At 37.5% G+C, this 15,392-nt stretch overlaps 1 protein-coding gene across 2 annotated transcripts in view; it reads left to right on the top strand.

Moving 5' to 3' along the window:
• LOC139764887 (uncharacterized) overlaps positions 1–15,119 on the top strand; it is a 34,699-nt gene extending 19,580 nt beyond the window's left edge. Inside the window, exons 1-2 of one of the 2 annotated variants that reach the window (XM_071691940.1) lie at positions 1,974–2,893; positions 8,842–15,119. In XM_071691940.1, the coding sequence (XP_071548041.1) occupies positions 9,982–11,103 (1,122 nt within the window). In that variant the 5' untranslated portion in view covers positions 1,974–2,893; positions 8,842–9,981 and the 3' untranslated portion in view covers positions 11,104–15,119. Of the gene's footprint in view, positions 1–1,973; positions 2,894–8,841 lie in introns of those variants that run through there. The other variant, XM_071691939.1, reaches the window with a different exon arrangement.
• Positions 15,120–15,392: the final 273 nt, after the last annotated feature.

Raw genomic sequence — 15,392 nt, 5'->3', positions numbered from 1 at the left:
ATATATATACACACACAGACACATACATATATACCCATGCACACAATTCACACTGTCTGCCTTTATTCATTCCCATCGCCACCTCGCCACACATGGAATACCATCCCCCTCCCCCCTCATGTGTGCGAGGTAGCGCTAGGAAAAGACAACAAAGGCCCCATTTGTTCACACTCAGTCTCTAGCTGTCGCAATAATGCCCGAAACCACAGCTCCCTTTCCACATCCAGGCCCCACACTACTTTCCATGGTTTACCCCAGACGCTTCACATGCCCTGATTCAATCCACTGACAGCACGTCAACCCCGGTATACCACATCGATCCAATTCACTCTATTCCTTGCCCTCCTTTCACCCTCCTACATGTTCAGGCCCTGATCACACAAAATCTTTTTCACTCCATCTTTCCACCTCCAATTTGGTCTCCCACTTCTCGTTCCCTCCACCTCCGACACATATATCCTCTTGGTCAATCTTTCCTCACTCATTCTCTCCAAGTGCCCAAACCATTTCAAAACACCCTCTTCTGCTCTCTCAACCATGCTCTTTTTATTTCCACACATCTCTTTTACCATTGCGTTACTTACTCGATCAAACCACCTCACACCACACATTGTCCTCAAACATCTCATTTCCAGCACATATACCCTCCTGCGCACAACTCTATCCATAGCTCACACCTCGCAACCATACAACATTGTTGGAACCACTATTCCTTCAAACATACCCATTTTTGCTTTCCGAGATAATGTTCTCAACTTCCACACATTCTTCAAGGCTCCCAGGATTTTCGCCCCCTCCCCCACCCTATGATCCACTTCCGCTTCCATGATTCCATCCGCTGCCAGATCCACTCCCAGATATCTAAAACACTTTACTTCCTCCAGTTTTTCTCCATTCAAACTTACCTCCCAATTGACTTGACCCTCAACCCTACTGTACCTAATAACCTTGCTCTTATTCACATTTACTCTTAACTTTCTTCTTTCACACACTTTACCAAACTCAGTCACCAGCTTCTGCAGTTTCTCACATGAATCAGCCACCAGCGCTGTATCATCAGCGAACAACAACTGACTCACTTCCCAAGCTCTCTCATCCACAACAGACTTCATACTTGCCCCTCTTTCCAAAACTCTTGCATTCACCTCCCTAACAACCCCATCCATAAACAAATTAAACAACCATGGAGACATCACACACCCCTGCCGCAAACCTACATTCACTGAGAACCAATCACTTTCCTCTCTTCCTACATGTACACATGCCTTACACCCTCGATAAAAACTTTTCACTGCTTCTAACAACTTTCCTCCCACACCATATATTCTTAATACCTTCCACAGAGCATCTCTATCAACTCTATCATATGCCTTCTCCAGATCCATAAATGCTACATACAAATCCATTTGCTTTTCTAAGTATTTCTCACATACATTCTTCAAAGCAAACACCTGATCCACACATCCTCTACCACTTCTGAAACCACACTGCTCTTCCCCAATCTGATGCTCTGTACATGCCTTCACCCTCTCAATCAATACCCTCCCATATAATTTACCAGGAATACTCAACAAACTTATACCTCTGAAATTTGAGCACTCACTCTTATCCCCTTTGCCTTTGTACAATGGCACTATGCACGCATTCCGCCAATCCTCAGGCACCTCACCATGAGTCATACATACATTAAATAACCTTACCAACCAGTCAATAATACAGTCACCCCCTTTTTTAATAAATTCCACTGCAATACCATCCCCTGCTGCCTTGCCGGCTTTCATCTTCTGCAAAGCTTTTACTACCTCTTCTCTGTTTACCAAATCATTTTCCCTAACCGTCTCACTTTGCACACCACCTCGACCAAAACACCCTATATCTGCCACTCTATCATCAAACATTATATATATATATATATATATATATATATATATATATATATATATATATATATATATATATATATTCGATGTTTCGAGCGACAATGAGGTAGCGCTAAGGAACAGACGAAGAATGGCGAGGTGTATCGCCCACCAACTCTCTTACCCACTTTCCTTCTTTTTCACAACTTTACCTTCACCTGTCCTACCTCTCCGTTTCTTAATTACTTTTCTTTAAAAAAATTATAGTGTCACACATTTCAGCCTCGATACACGGATCATTCGTATAGTTTCATCAGACCCTAGTCCAGAGGACCACCTGAAATTAATTAAGTACCATGGAACGAAGATGACCATAGACCACATGTCTGTTATTCTCTTTGGATTCCTATGTGGGAAGCATCATATTTAATGCTACTATTAATGTAACTATATATTACCTCAATATTTTTCACTTTTTTCTTTTAATTACGTGGTCTATTTTTCATCAAAATATGAATTTTCCTAATACCTGATTTTCTCCCAAGAAGATTGAGCAATTATGTGCTAACTACTGTTAAGGAGAAAAAGTTGACAGGATTGATTTTCATACATAATAACGGGATAAATTTGGTTCTAGAATAACGTAGTTTAATTATATTTTGAAAATAGAAAATTATATTTGAGATACTTTTTATGTATTGTTTATTTGTTAAACAAGTAATAATGCGTAGATGTGATTTTGATTTTTTTTTCATATGAAAAGGGAAGGTTGGTTCCTGAGTTGTGTTTACCTGAACAGCTGACCTAACATAAACAAACCAGACGCTCACACCAGAAGTAGAGAATTGGCAGACTTCAAGCTATAGTTTATGTATATAGATATGTATGTAGCTTGATGTGGCAAGTTGAGGGCAGCAGTGGAACTGTGACATAGACAGGACAAGAGTGAGATGGAAGGATGACGAGCCGTTGTGATGGCCATGAGTAAGACCATCGCTCTACATCCCACGACCATAAACATGTGAAACATATCGGTAAAGATTCACTTCCTTGTCTTATAAATAGACGTGATGATGATAATGATGGTAATTGCCTGGCAAAAGTCTTCATTGCTCTATCTTTCAATTTTGATTGTTCTCTGCTTGTGTAGTGCTGTTAATTATTTGCAGTTAGAATTTGGAGCATTATATCTTTAATATCATCACTATATAAGGCTATTTATGTGATTCATATCGGAAAATGAGTGGTTGATTAATGTCAAAGTATGTAATACACTTTTGAAATACGAGCAGGAGCTATGAAAACCTCACTTTGTAGCCGAGTTGATTGCTGAAATATACCAAAATTTTATGTATCTCCTCCTAGGGGTTGCATGGCTGCTGTGTTGTCGTTTTTTTGACATTCGGCACCACATTGGTGGTGCAAATTCATTAATTTGATTGGGTTACTTTGAGAACGGTACTGTACATTAAGATGATTCATGAATGTTTGCGAGGTTAGGTAAGGCTACCATAGGTTTTTTTCATTTTTTTACTTATGCATTATGTATTCTATTAACTCTTTAGTTTCCCTGATATATTACTTTCACCGTATTTATTGTTTTTCAGTATGAAAGTAGTCATTTCCCAAAGTTAGCTTTGATGTGGAGGGAAAACAGACTTTTACTATGGCAAATATAATGTGTTAAGGCATGTTGTTCATTTATTTTACCATAATTGAATAAGTTTTCGTATTCACATTCTACAATCTTGACACTTTTCCATAATTACCTCATATCAGTCATTCATTTTATTCTACCTGTTGTCACACCAATATTTCAGTCGTAAGGCCTCATGACAGCATTCACATGTCGTTGTTGCATACATAGAAAGTTAAAACTCTTAAAAGTCCTTTTTTATGTTATGTCATTTGTAAATCCATGTATGCTGCAAATGACATTCTCTTACCGTGGCTTTCACAACTTCTTTCAGTGCAAAAATCTGATACATCACTATCTTTAACTTCAATCTTGATCGTAATCTTTCATAGTTCACGAATTCTTTATACAGTGGTCTGTGTCTCTTTTTTCATATACTTAACCTCTGAAACGGAAAATTTACTCGTTTACATCGTTCTGTAATTTTTACCCTAATTCAATATTACTTTTTTCTAATGTTAACTTAGGCAGCATGGGCAACTTAATGACTTAATCAAGGTCATCCATTTTATGCTGTATGTATATAGTTTTATTGACTTATGATTACCTCAGGACCAATTATGTGAAAGAATCCTTGTGTTATACAGGACCTTTCTAAAGGATTGTGCATCCTAAGGCTGCACTACTTGCAGTAGTGCAGCCTTTGGAGTGAAAAGTTCTTTGATGAGACTATTCTCCCATTGATACAGCCTCACCAAAAGTGATTCTCCCCTTGCTGTATATTTATTTATTTTATCAAACTTGATTGCCATTTCCCACATCAACAAGTTAGTGCCAGGAAACATGAAGACCCATCCATTCATATACACACATATATACATACACCCTCATACACGTACATATACATGTCAGCATATTCACATATACATACACACACAGCCATGTACATATATATACACACGTACATATTTGTACTCGCTTGCCTTCATTCATTCCCCACACCACAGGAAACAGCACTGCCACCCCCTTCATCAGCAAGGTAGCACCAGGAAAACAGACAAAAGGCCATGTTCATTTACACTCAGTCTCTAGCTGTCATGTGTAATGCACTGAAACCACAACTCCCTATCCAAGTTTAGGTCCCCACAGACCTTTCCATGGTTTACCCCAGATGTTTCACATACCCTGATTCACTCCGTTGACGGCATGTTGATCCTGGTATACTACATTGTTCCAATTCACTCTATTCCTTGCATACTTCTTGCCCTCCTGTATGGTCAGGCCTCGATCGCTCAAAATCTTTTCACTCCATCCTTCCTCCTCTAATTTGATCTCCCATTTCTCCTTGTTCCCTCCACCTCTGGCAATTTTTCCTCACTCATTCTCTCCTTATGTCCAAACCATTTCAACACATCCTCTTCTGCTCTCTCAACCACACTCTTTTAATTTCCACACATCTTTCTTACCCTTTCGTTGCTTACTCAATCAAACAACCTCGCATCACATATTGTCCTTGTACATTTCATTTCCAACACATCCATCCTCTTCCGTACAACCCTATCTATAGCCCATGCCTTGCAACCATATAATATTGTTGGAACTACTATTCCTTCAAACATACCCATTTTTGCTCTTTGAGATAATGTTCTCTCCTTCCACACATTCTTCATTGTTCCCATAACCTTCGACCCCTCCCCCATCCTGTGACTCATTTCTACTTCCATGGTTCCATTTGCTGCTAAGTCCACTCCCAGATATCTAAAACGCTTCACTTCCTCCAGTTTTTCTCCACTCAAACTTACATCCGGATTAACTTGTCTCTCAACTCTACTGAACCTAATAACCTTGCTCTTATTCGCATTTACTCTCCGCTTTCTCCTTTCACACACTTTTCCAAACTCAGTCACAAACCTCTGCAGTTTCTTACACGAATCAGCCACTAGAGCTGTATCATAAGCGAACAACAACTGACTCACTTTTCAGACCCTTTCATCCACATCAGATGGCATACTCGCCCTTCTCTCCAAAACTCTTGCATTTACCTCCCTAATCACCCCATCCATAAACAAAGTAAACAACCATGGGGACATCATACACCCCTGCTGCAAACTGACATTCACTGGGAACCAATCACTTTCCTCTCTTCCTACTCGTACACATACCTTACATCCTTGGTAAAAAGTTTTCACTGCTTCTAGCAACTTACCTCCTACACCATATAATCTTAAAACCTTCCACAAAGCATCTCTATCAACCCTATCATATATATCATATATATATTTATATATATATATATATATATATATATATATATATATATATATATATATATATATATATATATATATGAATAAAGGCAGCGAGTATGAATTATGTACATGTGTATATATGTATATGTCTGTATGTGTATATATATGTATATGTTGAAATTTATAGGTATCTATATGTGCGTGTGTGGACGTGTGTGTGTATATACATGTGTGTGTGGGTGGGTTGGGACTTTCTTTCGCCTGTTTCCTTGCGCTACCTCACAAACACGGAAGACATTAACAAAGTGTAATGATTTTTTTTTTTTTTTGCCGCTGTCTCCCGCGTTTGCGAGGTAGCGCAAGGAAACAGACGAAAGAAATGGCCCAACCCACCCCCATACACATGTATATACATACACGTCCACACACGCAAATATACATACCTACACAGCTTTCCATGTTTACCCCAGACGCTTCACATGCCCTGATTCAATCCACTGACAGCACGTCAACCCCGGTATACCACATCAATCCAATTCACTCTATTCCTTGCCCTCCTTTCACGTGAACCTCCTGCATGTTCAGGCCCCGATCACACAAAATCTTTTTCACTCCATCTTTCCACCTCCAATTTGGTCTCCCACTTCTCCTCGTTCCCTCCACCTCCGACACATATATCCTGTTGGTCAATCTTTCCTCACTCATTCTCTCCATGTGCCCAAACCATTTCAAAACACCCTCTTCTGCTCTCTCAACCACGCTCTTTTTATTTCCACACATCTCTCTTACCCTTACGTTACTTACTCGATCAAACCACCTCACACTACACATTGCCCTCAAACATCTCATTTCCAGCACATCCACCCTCCTGCGCACAACTCTATCCATAGCCCACGCCTCGCAACCATACAACATTGTTGGAACCACTATTCCTTCAAACATACCCATTTTTGCTTTCCAAAGTAATGTTCTCGACTTCCACACATTCTTCAAGGCTCCCAGGATTTTCGCCCCCTCCCCCGCCCTATGATCCACTTCCGCTTCCATGGTTCCATCCACTGCCAGATCCACTCCCAGATATCTAAAACACTTTACTTCCTCCAGTTTTTCTCCATTCAAACTTACCTCCCAATTGACTTGACCCTCAACCCTACTGTACCTAATAACCTTGCTCTTATTCACATTTACTCTTAACTTTCTTCTTCCACACACTTTACCAAACTCAGTCACCAGCTTCTGCAGTTTCTCACATGAATCAGCCACCAGCGCTGTATCATCAGCGAACAACAACTGACTCACTTCCCAAGCTCTCTCATCCCCAACAGACTTAATACTTGCCCCTCTTTCCAAAACTCTTGCATTCACCTCCCTAACAACCCCATCCATAAACAAATTAAACAACCATGGAGACATCACACACCCCTGCCGCAAACCTACATTCACTGAGAACCAATCACTTTCCTCTCTTCCTACACGTACACATGCCTTACATCCTCGATAAAAACTTTTCACTGCTTCTAACAACTTGCCTCCCACACCATATATTCTTAATACCTTCCACAGAGCATCTGTATCAACTCTATCATATACCTTCTCCAGATCCATAAATGCTACATACATATCCATTTGCTTTTCTAAGTATTTCTCACATACATTCTTCAAAGCAAACACCTGATCCACACATCCTCTACCACTTCTGAAACCACACTGCTCTTCCCCAATCTGATGCTCTGTACATGCCTTCACCCTCTCAATCAATACCCTCCCATATAATTTACCAGGAATACTCAACAAACTTATACCTCTGTAATTTGAGCACTCACTCTTATCCCCTTTGCCTTTGTACAATGGCACTATGCACGCATTCTGCCAATCCTCAGGCACCTCACCGTGAGTCATACATACATTAAATAACCTTACCAACCAGTCAACAATACAGTCACCCCCTTTTTTAATAAATTCCACTGCAATACCATCCAAACCTGCTGCCTTGCCAGCTTTCATCTTCCGCAAAGCTTTTACTACCTCTTCTCTGTTTACCAAATCATTTTCCATAATCCTCTCACTTTGCACACCACCTCGACCAAAACACCCTATATCTGCCACTCTATCATCAAACACATTCAACAAACCTTCAAAATACTCACTCCATCTCCTTCTCACATCACCACTACTATATTATATTATTTCTTTCTTTCATACTATTCGCCATTTCCCGCATTAGCGAGGTAGCGTTAAGAACAGAGGACTGGGCCTTTGAGGGAATATCCTCACCTGGCCCCCTTCTCTGCTCCTTTTGGAAAATAAAAAAAAAGAGAGGGGAGGATTTCCAGCCCCCCGCTCCCTTCCCTTTTAGTCGCCTTCTACGACATGCAGGGAATACGTGGGAAGTATTCTTTCTCCCCTCTCCCAAGGGATATATATATATATATATATATATATTTTTTTTTTTCCTACATATTCACATTTCTTGCATTAGTGAGGTAGTGTTAAGAACAGAGGACTGAACCTTGGAGGGAATATCCTCACTTGGCCCCCTTCTCTGTTCCCTCTTTTGGAAAATTCAAGAAACTGGAGGGGAGGATTTCCAGCCCCCTGTTCCCTCCCCTTTTAGTTGCCTTTTATGACATGCAGGGAATGCATGTGTATGGTTGCTGAAGTGATGTGAAGGATGTATATTATTTGAAAGATATGAAGACTGTATATGGTTGTTCAGAAAATATATGGATACTTGTGGTGATGATAACAGTATCTTTCCTCATTAGAAAAGTAAAGAGGATGAAAGTGATTGCAAAAAATACATGGAAATAAGTCACCAAGAAAGTTGATTAAGTGTGTATTAGGAGCAATTGTGAGAATGACGTGTGTAGTTTTATATGTTTAATAAAAGATCATCATAAGGAATAGCTTGTATTTAACCCTTCATACTTTTGTGTTAAATTCTGAGAAAATGTTTTGTGATTACCCGTTTTATTGATGTTCAGCTTGAGTTTATATAGTATGCCAAAAATCATATATCCACAGTTATGGATGTTACATATTATGTAGATACTTTTGGACATGTGCATGTTTAGTACAGTATCATCTACTCTTCCAGATAGAGATGTAGTCCCACCATAACAAGCCTGTGACCAAAGTAGCAGTAACATCACTGAATGTCCAGGTAGCAAGAGCTGGAAACGTGTTGAAATATTTGCTGTAGATGAGACTGTACTCAGTTCTGGTGCTACTTTGAAATATTGTCAAACTTCATTTTTTACCATACATTACATAAGGTAAATCCACCAATTTATTGGCACAAAAAAAACGTTGATAATTACATGTGTTCATTAGTTCAGCTCTTCTGGGTGTTGCTGTCCCAGGCGCGGCTGACCCTGGTGTGGAACATAGAACATTCTTTCCTGTCGTGACTTAAGTGACATATATATATTTTGATGACATTTATATTTTTTGATGAGCATTCAAAAGCTCTACTTAGAGGATAGAGATGAAATATTCACACATGAGAAATACACTGCATAAATCTTATAAGAAATAAAATGTATACATGAGAGAAATATTTAGTATACACCTGATAAAATAAAATATTTGCATGTGAGAATTACTTTGCGTAGTATATATGATACAAAAACATGTTTATTTTCTCAGGGAAATACACTTCATCATTCACTGCAGTATCTTTGAGTCATTCATTGCACTAATTTGATAAATCAGTTATTGCAATATTTTTAACTATTTACCAAAGTATCTTTCATAACCATTTACTGCAGTTTGTATTTCAACCATTGACTGCAGTATTTCTCTCATGATAATGACTTGAGGATTCACAGCTTTATCGTCCAGCCATTCTCCCCAATGTCTCTTACATGATATGTCACTGAGTTGTGTCTCTTTTTACAATGGTGTCTTTAATGATGTGATAGTCATTTAAGCATCTTTAGCATTGTCTCTTAATCAGTGATAATAGTATTTTTAAAATGATGTGCATGTCATTTAACAATTCATTGTGGTATCTCTCATGACCATTTACTGCTGTATCTTTCACGAGATGTGCTAGTGATATACTCACTGCAGTATCTCTCTTATGTTGTGCTGATGATTTGACCATTCTCTGCCACATCTTTTGAATAAGTTATTGGTGAGAAAAGGTAATATTTCATATCTTACCTGTGAAGAACAACAGATTGTGGTATTTTGTTTTATTTGATGTAATCAGTCTATTATAAACAGGCTTAAGATGGATGTTATTGTATATAGTCATGAAAAGGGATTAGAGTGTGTGGAATGTGGAAGAATGTGTGGTAACAAGGACCACCTGAAAAAACATCAGCTTATTCTCACAAGTAAGAAACAGTTTGCTTGTGAGGAATGTGGAAAACTGTTCAATCTCAAAGGCAATCTTACCAAGCATATGCCTGTACACACAGGTGAGAAAAAGTATGAATGTAAAGAATGTGGGAAATTCTTCACTAAGAAGGGAATTCTTACAAAGCATAGGCTTATTCATACAGGTGATAAGAAATTTGAATGTGAAGAATGTGGGAAAAAGTTCATTCAGAAGAGCCACCTTCAAGCACATAAGCTTATTCATACTGGTGAAAAAAAATATGAGTGTGAGGAATGTGGCAAGTCATTTACTGTGAAGGGAAGGCTTCACAAACATAAGCTAACTCACACAGGCGAGAAAAAGTATGAATGTGGGGAATGTGGAAAAAGGTTCCTTCAAAAGATCCATGTCGATGCTCATAAACTTATTCATACGGGTGAAAAAAATTTTGAATGTGAAGAGTGTGGGAAGTTATTTGCTTTGAAAGGTCACCTTAAAGTGCATAAGCTTATTCATACAGATGAGAGAAAGTTTGAATGTGGGGAATGTGGGAAAAGATTTCGTAGGAAGAATGACCTGAAAAGCCATATAAATATTCATACAGGCGAAGAAAGGTTTGCATGTGAGGAATGTGGGAAGCTGTTCACTCGAAAGGAAAGCTTAAGGATGCATGAGGTTATTCACACAGGTGAGAAATGCTATATATGTGAAGTATGTGGGAAAAGAATGATCAGAAAGGGTGATCTGAAAACCCACATTAGTATTCATACCGGTGAGAAAAAATATGAATGTGAGGAATGTGGGAGAAGGTTTGCTCAGAAGAGCAACCTTAACATACATAAGCTTATCCATACAGGGGTGAAAAAGTTTGGATGTGAGGAATGTGGGAAACTGTTTACTCGGAAAGACAATCTTAAGAAGCATAGGTTTATTCACTTCGGTGAGAAACAGTTTGAATGTGAAATGTGTGGGAAAAGATTTATAAGAAGGGATTATTTGAAAAGCCATACTAATATTCACATAGGTAAGTAAAAGTTTGCATGCGAGGAGTTTGGAAAATCACTCTCTTGGAAGTGTTAGAAACTTCCATTTGGTGGAATGCTTTAGGTTCATGAATTTGTTTGTACTTATAGAAAAAATATTTGAGAAACTTAAGGAGAATATTTGACTAAAATAACTCATTACATCATTCATATGACTGTTCAAGTATATGTTGTAAAAGATTAGGGATATTGGAAAAAGATTTATTAGGTAGGATGACCTTTAAAACCAATTTAATATTCCAGGAGTAGGAATAGTTTTGAATGTAATGAATTATATTGAATACTCAGAGGAACTATTTCAAATATTAAGAATGTTTTTTATAGTGATGGACATGGCACAGGCAAAACATGCTCCATCCAAAGACCATCTTGAGTGAAAGATATGAAGAGTGTAGATATTGACTTCTAAAAGTAGAAAGGGTGTGCAAAGAAGGAAAGACATAAGGAGGGAGTGCTTTCCAAATCTTAGCTTTCATGAGAAGAAGGAGGTATTATAACAATCACTTTTTGAGGGACTGGTCTCCACAGAGAAACTGAGAAGCAGCAGCCGGATGCTTACCTTTGAAAGAGATTAAAATATAGAAGATATGATCAGGATCTTAGAGGAGGTTCATCAACTCCATGAATATATAAACATATGCACATATACATACATATACATATCAACATTTATGCATATGCAGACATATACATACATATACATATACATATTCATACTTGCTTGCCCTCATCCACTCCTGTCACTACCCCCACCCCTCAGGTAACAGCACTTCTATCCCCTGCTTCAGTGAGGTAGCACCAGAAAAACAGACAAAAATTAAAGGCCACATTTGTTCCCACTCAGTCTCTAGCTGTCCTGTGTAATGCACCAAAACCACAGCTCCCTATCCACATCCAGGCCCCACAGACGTTTCCATAGTTTACCCCAGACGTTTCACAAACCCTGTTTCAGTCCATTAACAGCACGCCAACCCTGGTATACCATATCATTCCAATTCACTCTGTTCCTTGCATACCTCTCATGCTCCTTTATGTTCAGGCCTTGATCACTCAAAATCTTTTTCAATCCATCCTTCCATCTCCAATTTCGTCTCCTGCTTCTCTTTGTTCCCTCCGCCTCTAACACATATATCCTATTTGTCAACCTTTCCTAACTCATTCTCTCCATATGTCCAAACCATTTCAACACATCCTAATCTGCTCTCTCAACCACACTCTTTTTATTAACACACATGTCTCTTACCCTTTCATTACTTACTCAATTAAACCACCTCACACTACATATTGTCCTGAAACTTCATTTCCAACACATCCACCCTCCTCTGTACAACCCTGTCTATAGCCCATGCCTCACAACCATATAACATTGTTGGAACCACTATTCCTTTAAGCACCCATTTTTGCTCTCCAAGATAATGTTCTCTTCTTCCACACATTTTTGAACACTCCCAGAACCTTCGCCCCCTCCCCCACCCTTACTCTGATGTCCTTGAGAGCATTCATTTGCTAGTGCCATTTCAGCTAAGATATAGAAAAAGAAAATCATACTAAAGAAATGACACATTGAGATATAGCCGGCAATCCAAATGCCTCAGAATCCCCAACTTTTCCTCCAAGGTCCTCTTCTTCCCGAAAGCGTGATCCTCACTTGGGTGCTTTTCACTCATTTTATGTTGTAGTTTTGGGTTATATGTGATGTTACAATGTAAGAATGTGGGTTGTAAGTCCAACGTACTTATATACATTGGGCCGTCTGCTGTAGGGACACTGACGCTTGTTAGGGATCTATCACTAATAATGATCATTCACTGTTGCTTAAAATTGTACTGACTTTGAATTTTTTTTTCATGTTTGTTTTAATTACAAGAGTTCATTCATATGTTCACAATCAACATGCAGTGTTGTGTGGCACTTGCACTTACTTCCCAGGAAATGTCCACTCATGCAAGCTTCAGTCTAAGGTAAAAGTAGGAATATGGGATGAAAATCCAGAAAGATGGCTTGCTACCTTTTAGAATGATTAGAATAGAGTGGGAATTTACATGCAACATTGGAAATCATGAGTAATGGAGGAAAAAACCATAGTGTGCATTACAGAAACTGGTACTATGATGGAACGTGAGGAGTGGGAGAAACAATTTTCATATTCTATTTTGTGATTGTATGCAAGAGTACATTCCTCCGTGCAGTTGAGACTTCTGTGCAAACCTGAATCTGCAGTGTGTTATTATATATCTGTAGTACAAGTTTCATAGATCTTGGACAGTATTTCTCCATAGCATTAAGAAAGCATTCCTACGTTGTTTTATAACTTTTTGGGGAATATCATCTCTTGCAGTGACATGCACAACTTTAAGGTAATTTTGATGACATTTTTTCAGCATGACATGAATAAACTATTCATAGCTAACTTAAGAGATGTTATTTGCACTCCTGTATGTATTTTAGAAAGAGCAAGACTTTTATCCAAATTATGAAGTCAAACAAGGAAGGGGAAGTGGGTGAGGGATGACTTACTTTATCAGTCCATGTTGTATATGTTTTATTGTCATCATTTATTGTCTTCACTTATTCTTTTGTTTTTCCAGATGTATAACTTATATAAGTTGCAATAGATTATTATTTTTTAGTATTTTTAAGTGATGTAAGTTACATGTGTTGAATACATAAACTTGTTTTTTAATGAATATCTTATGTCTATTAGTAACTTAGATTATTATTATTTCTTCATTGTTATTATACTGTCTGCCATATGACATTAAACATGGCTTTTATTAGTTGTACTTCCATTTGGCTGTATTTCTGAATGTGTAAATAGTTGCAGACTTAATCTTTACTTATTCTCTTCATGCAATATTTATTAGTGTGTAGATTACATTTTATGTATCCTAAGAAATAATGTTAACTTATTTTGTGATGGAATTACTTCACTTCCCCAAAAGCTTTAAGCAGGAATCACTGCCACGTCATGATTTCATACCTTTGTAGTAACCGGTGACTACAGAATTAGTCATATGTTACTGAAATTTTTGTCAGTTTTTGTTGCCATTCATGAAGAAATCAGAATCTACAAGGAATTGTTATTATTGTAACAAAATAGAAAAAATGCTTTCGTAAATGTAAGTATTTCCATATTTGTTGGTTTTGATAGTTTCTTTTCATGTCTTTGTTTTTCTAGTTATAATATGGCTTTGAATACTGGATTTTTAAAACCAGACAAGTATCCTGATGAACTGTTTGTATAGTATTTAGGTATGATGTATTATATATATTATTAGGTATGATATATTTTATATTATTAGGTAAGGTATGATATATTTTATTATAGTATATATTATTAGGTATGATATATTTTATTATAGTATATATTATTAGGCATGATATATAGTATTGAGGTATGATAAGAATTTTACTGTGTTTTAGACAGTATTACATTTATTCGAGAATTTTGCCATGTTAGAGCCCATTGAGAAGTCTAACAAAGATTTTGATGTCCCAGCTTTTTCTTCAAGATTTTAGTCTTTTTATTTCATATGTGTTTATCTTTTCCTCTTTTGCTCTCCTTTTTTCAGCTTCTTCATATCTTGCTTTAATGTAGAGGCTGTCCTCAGTCTTCTCATCCGTATTTACTTCCCAGTGTGAACATCTAACAATTACTTTTTATACTTGATAATCAAATCAACATACAGAATCCTTTGACATATGTTGATGTAGTGTTGGGTTTTAAAACCAGAAAAGTTGAAGGTGTAAAGATGGTTGGTAACTAAAAAGGTTGTAGATGACTCTGCATGCACCACACGCCTGTGATTAAAGATAAACGAGAAATTTTAACAATAGTTCCTATATCAAAGACTGTGAGTCTTGCATGAATAGAATATGAGGACCCTGTCATTAGCTCCTGGCAAGTAGTTGAGTGATTTTCCTATCATACGTGCTATTTTTAATATATTTGATGAGCGTGTCATTTACAAAATTGTATGGGTCTATTAAATACAAGAATGATAATATTGATTTTACTTGTCAACACATTAGTATATGAAGTGCTGTCTTTCTTCTCTTGCCATTATGAAATCACAGATTACCTAAGTGATATACAAATTTCATTATGGAAAAGTAAAATCAACTCTATTAACCCTCATGACAGAGGAACTAGTTGTTAATACATGAAAAAAAAATTTCTAATTTTATATATACAAATTCCCAAGTAGTCATTTTAGTGTTCTCTTTTTTATAGTTAACAGTTATGTATTAATTCAAACTTTGCCTTTTTTTGATACT

The sequence above is a fragment of the Panulirus ornatus genome, chromosome 51 (genome assembly GCF_036320965.1).
Source record: "Panulirus ornatus isolate Po-2019 chromosome 51, ASM3632096v1, whole genome shotgun sequence".
Classification (NCBI taxonomy): domain Eukaryota; kingdom Metazoa; phylum Arthropoda; class Malacostraca; order Decapoda; family Palinuridae; genus Panulirus; species Panulirus ornatus.
Note: the sequence above shows the minus strand (reverse complement) of the source record. Positions and strands in the feature narration are given on the sequence as shown.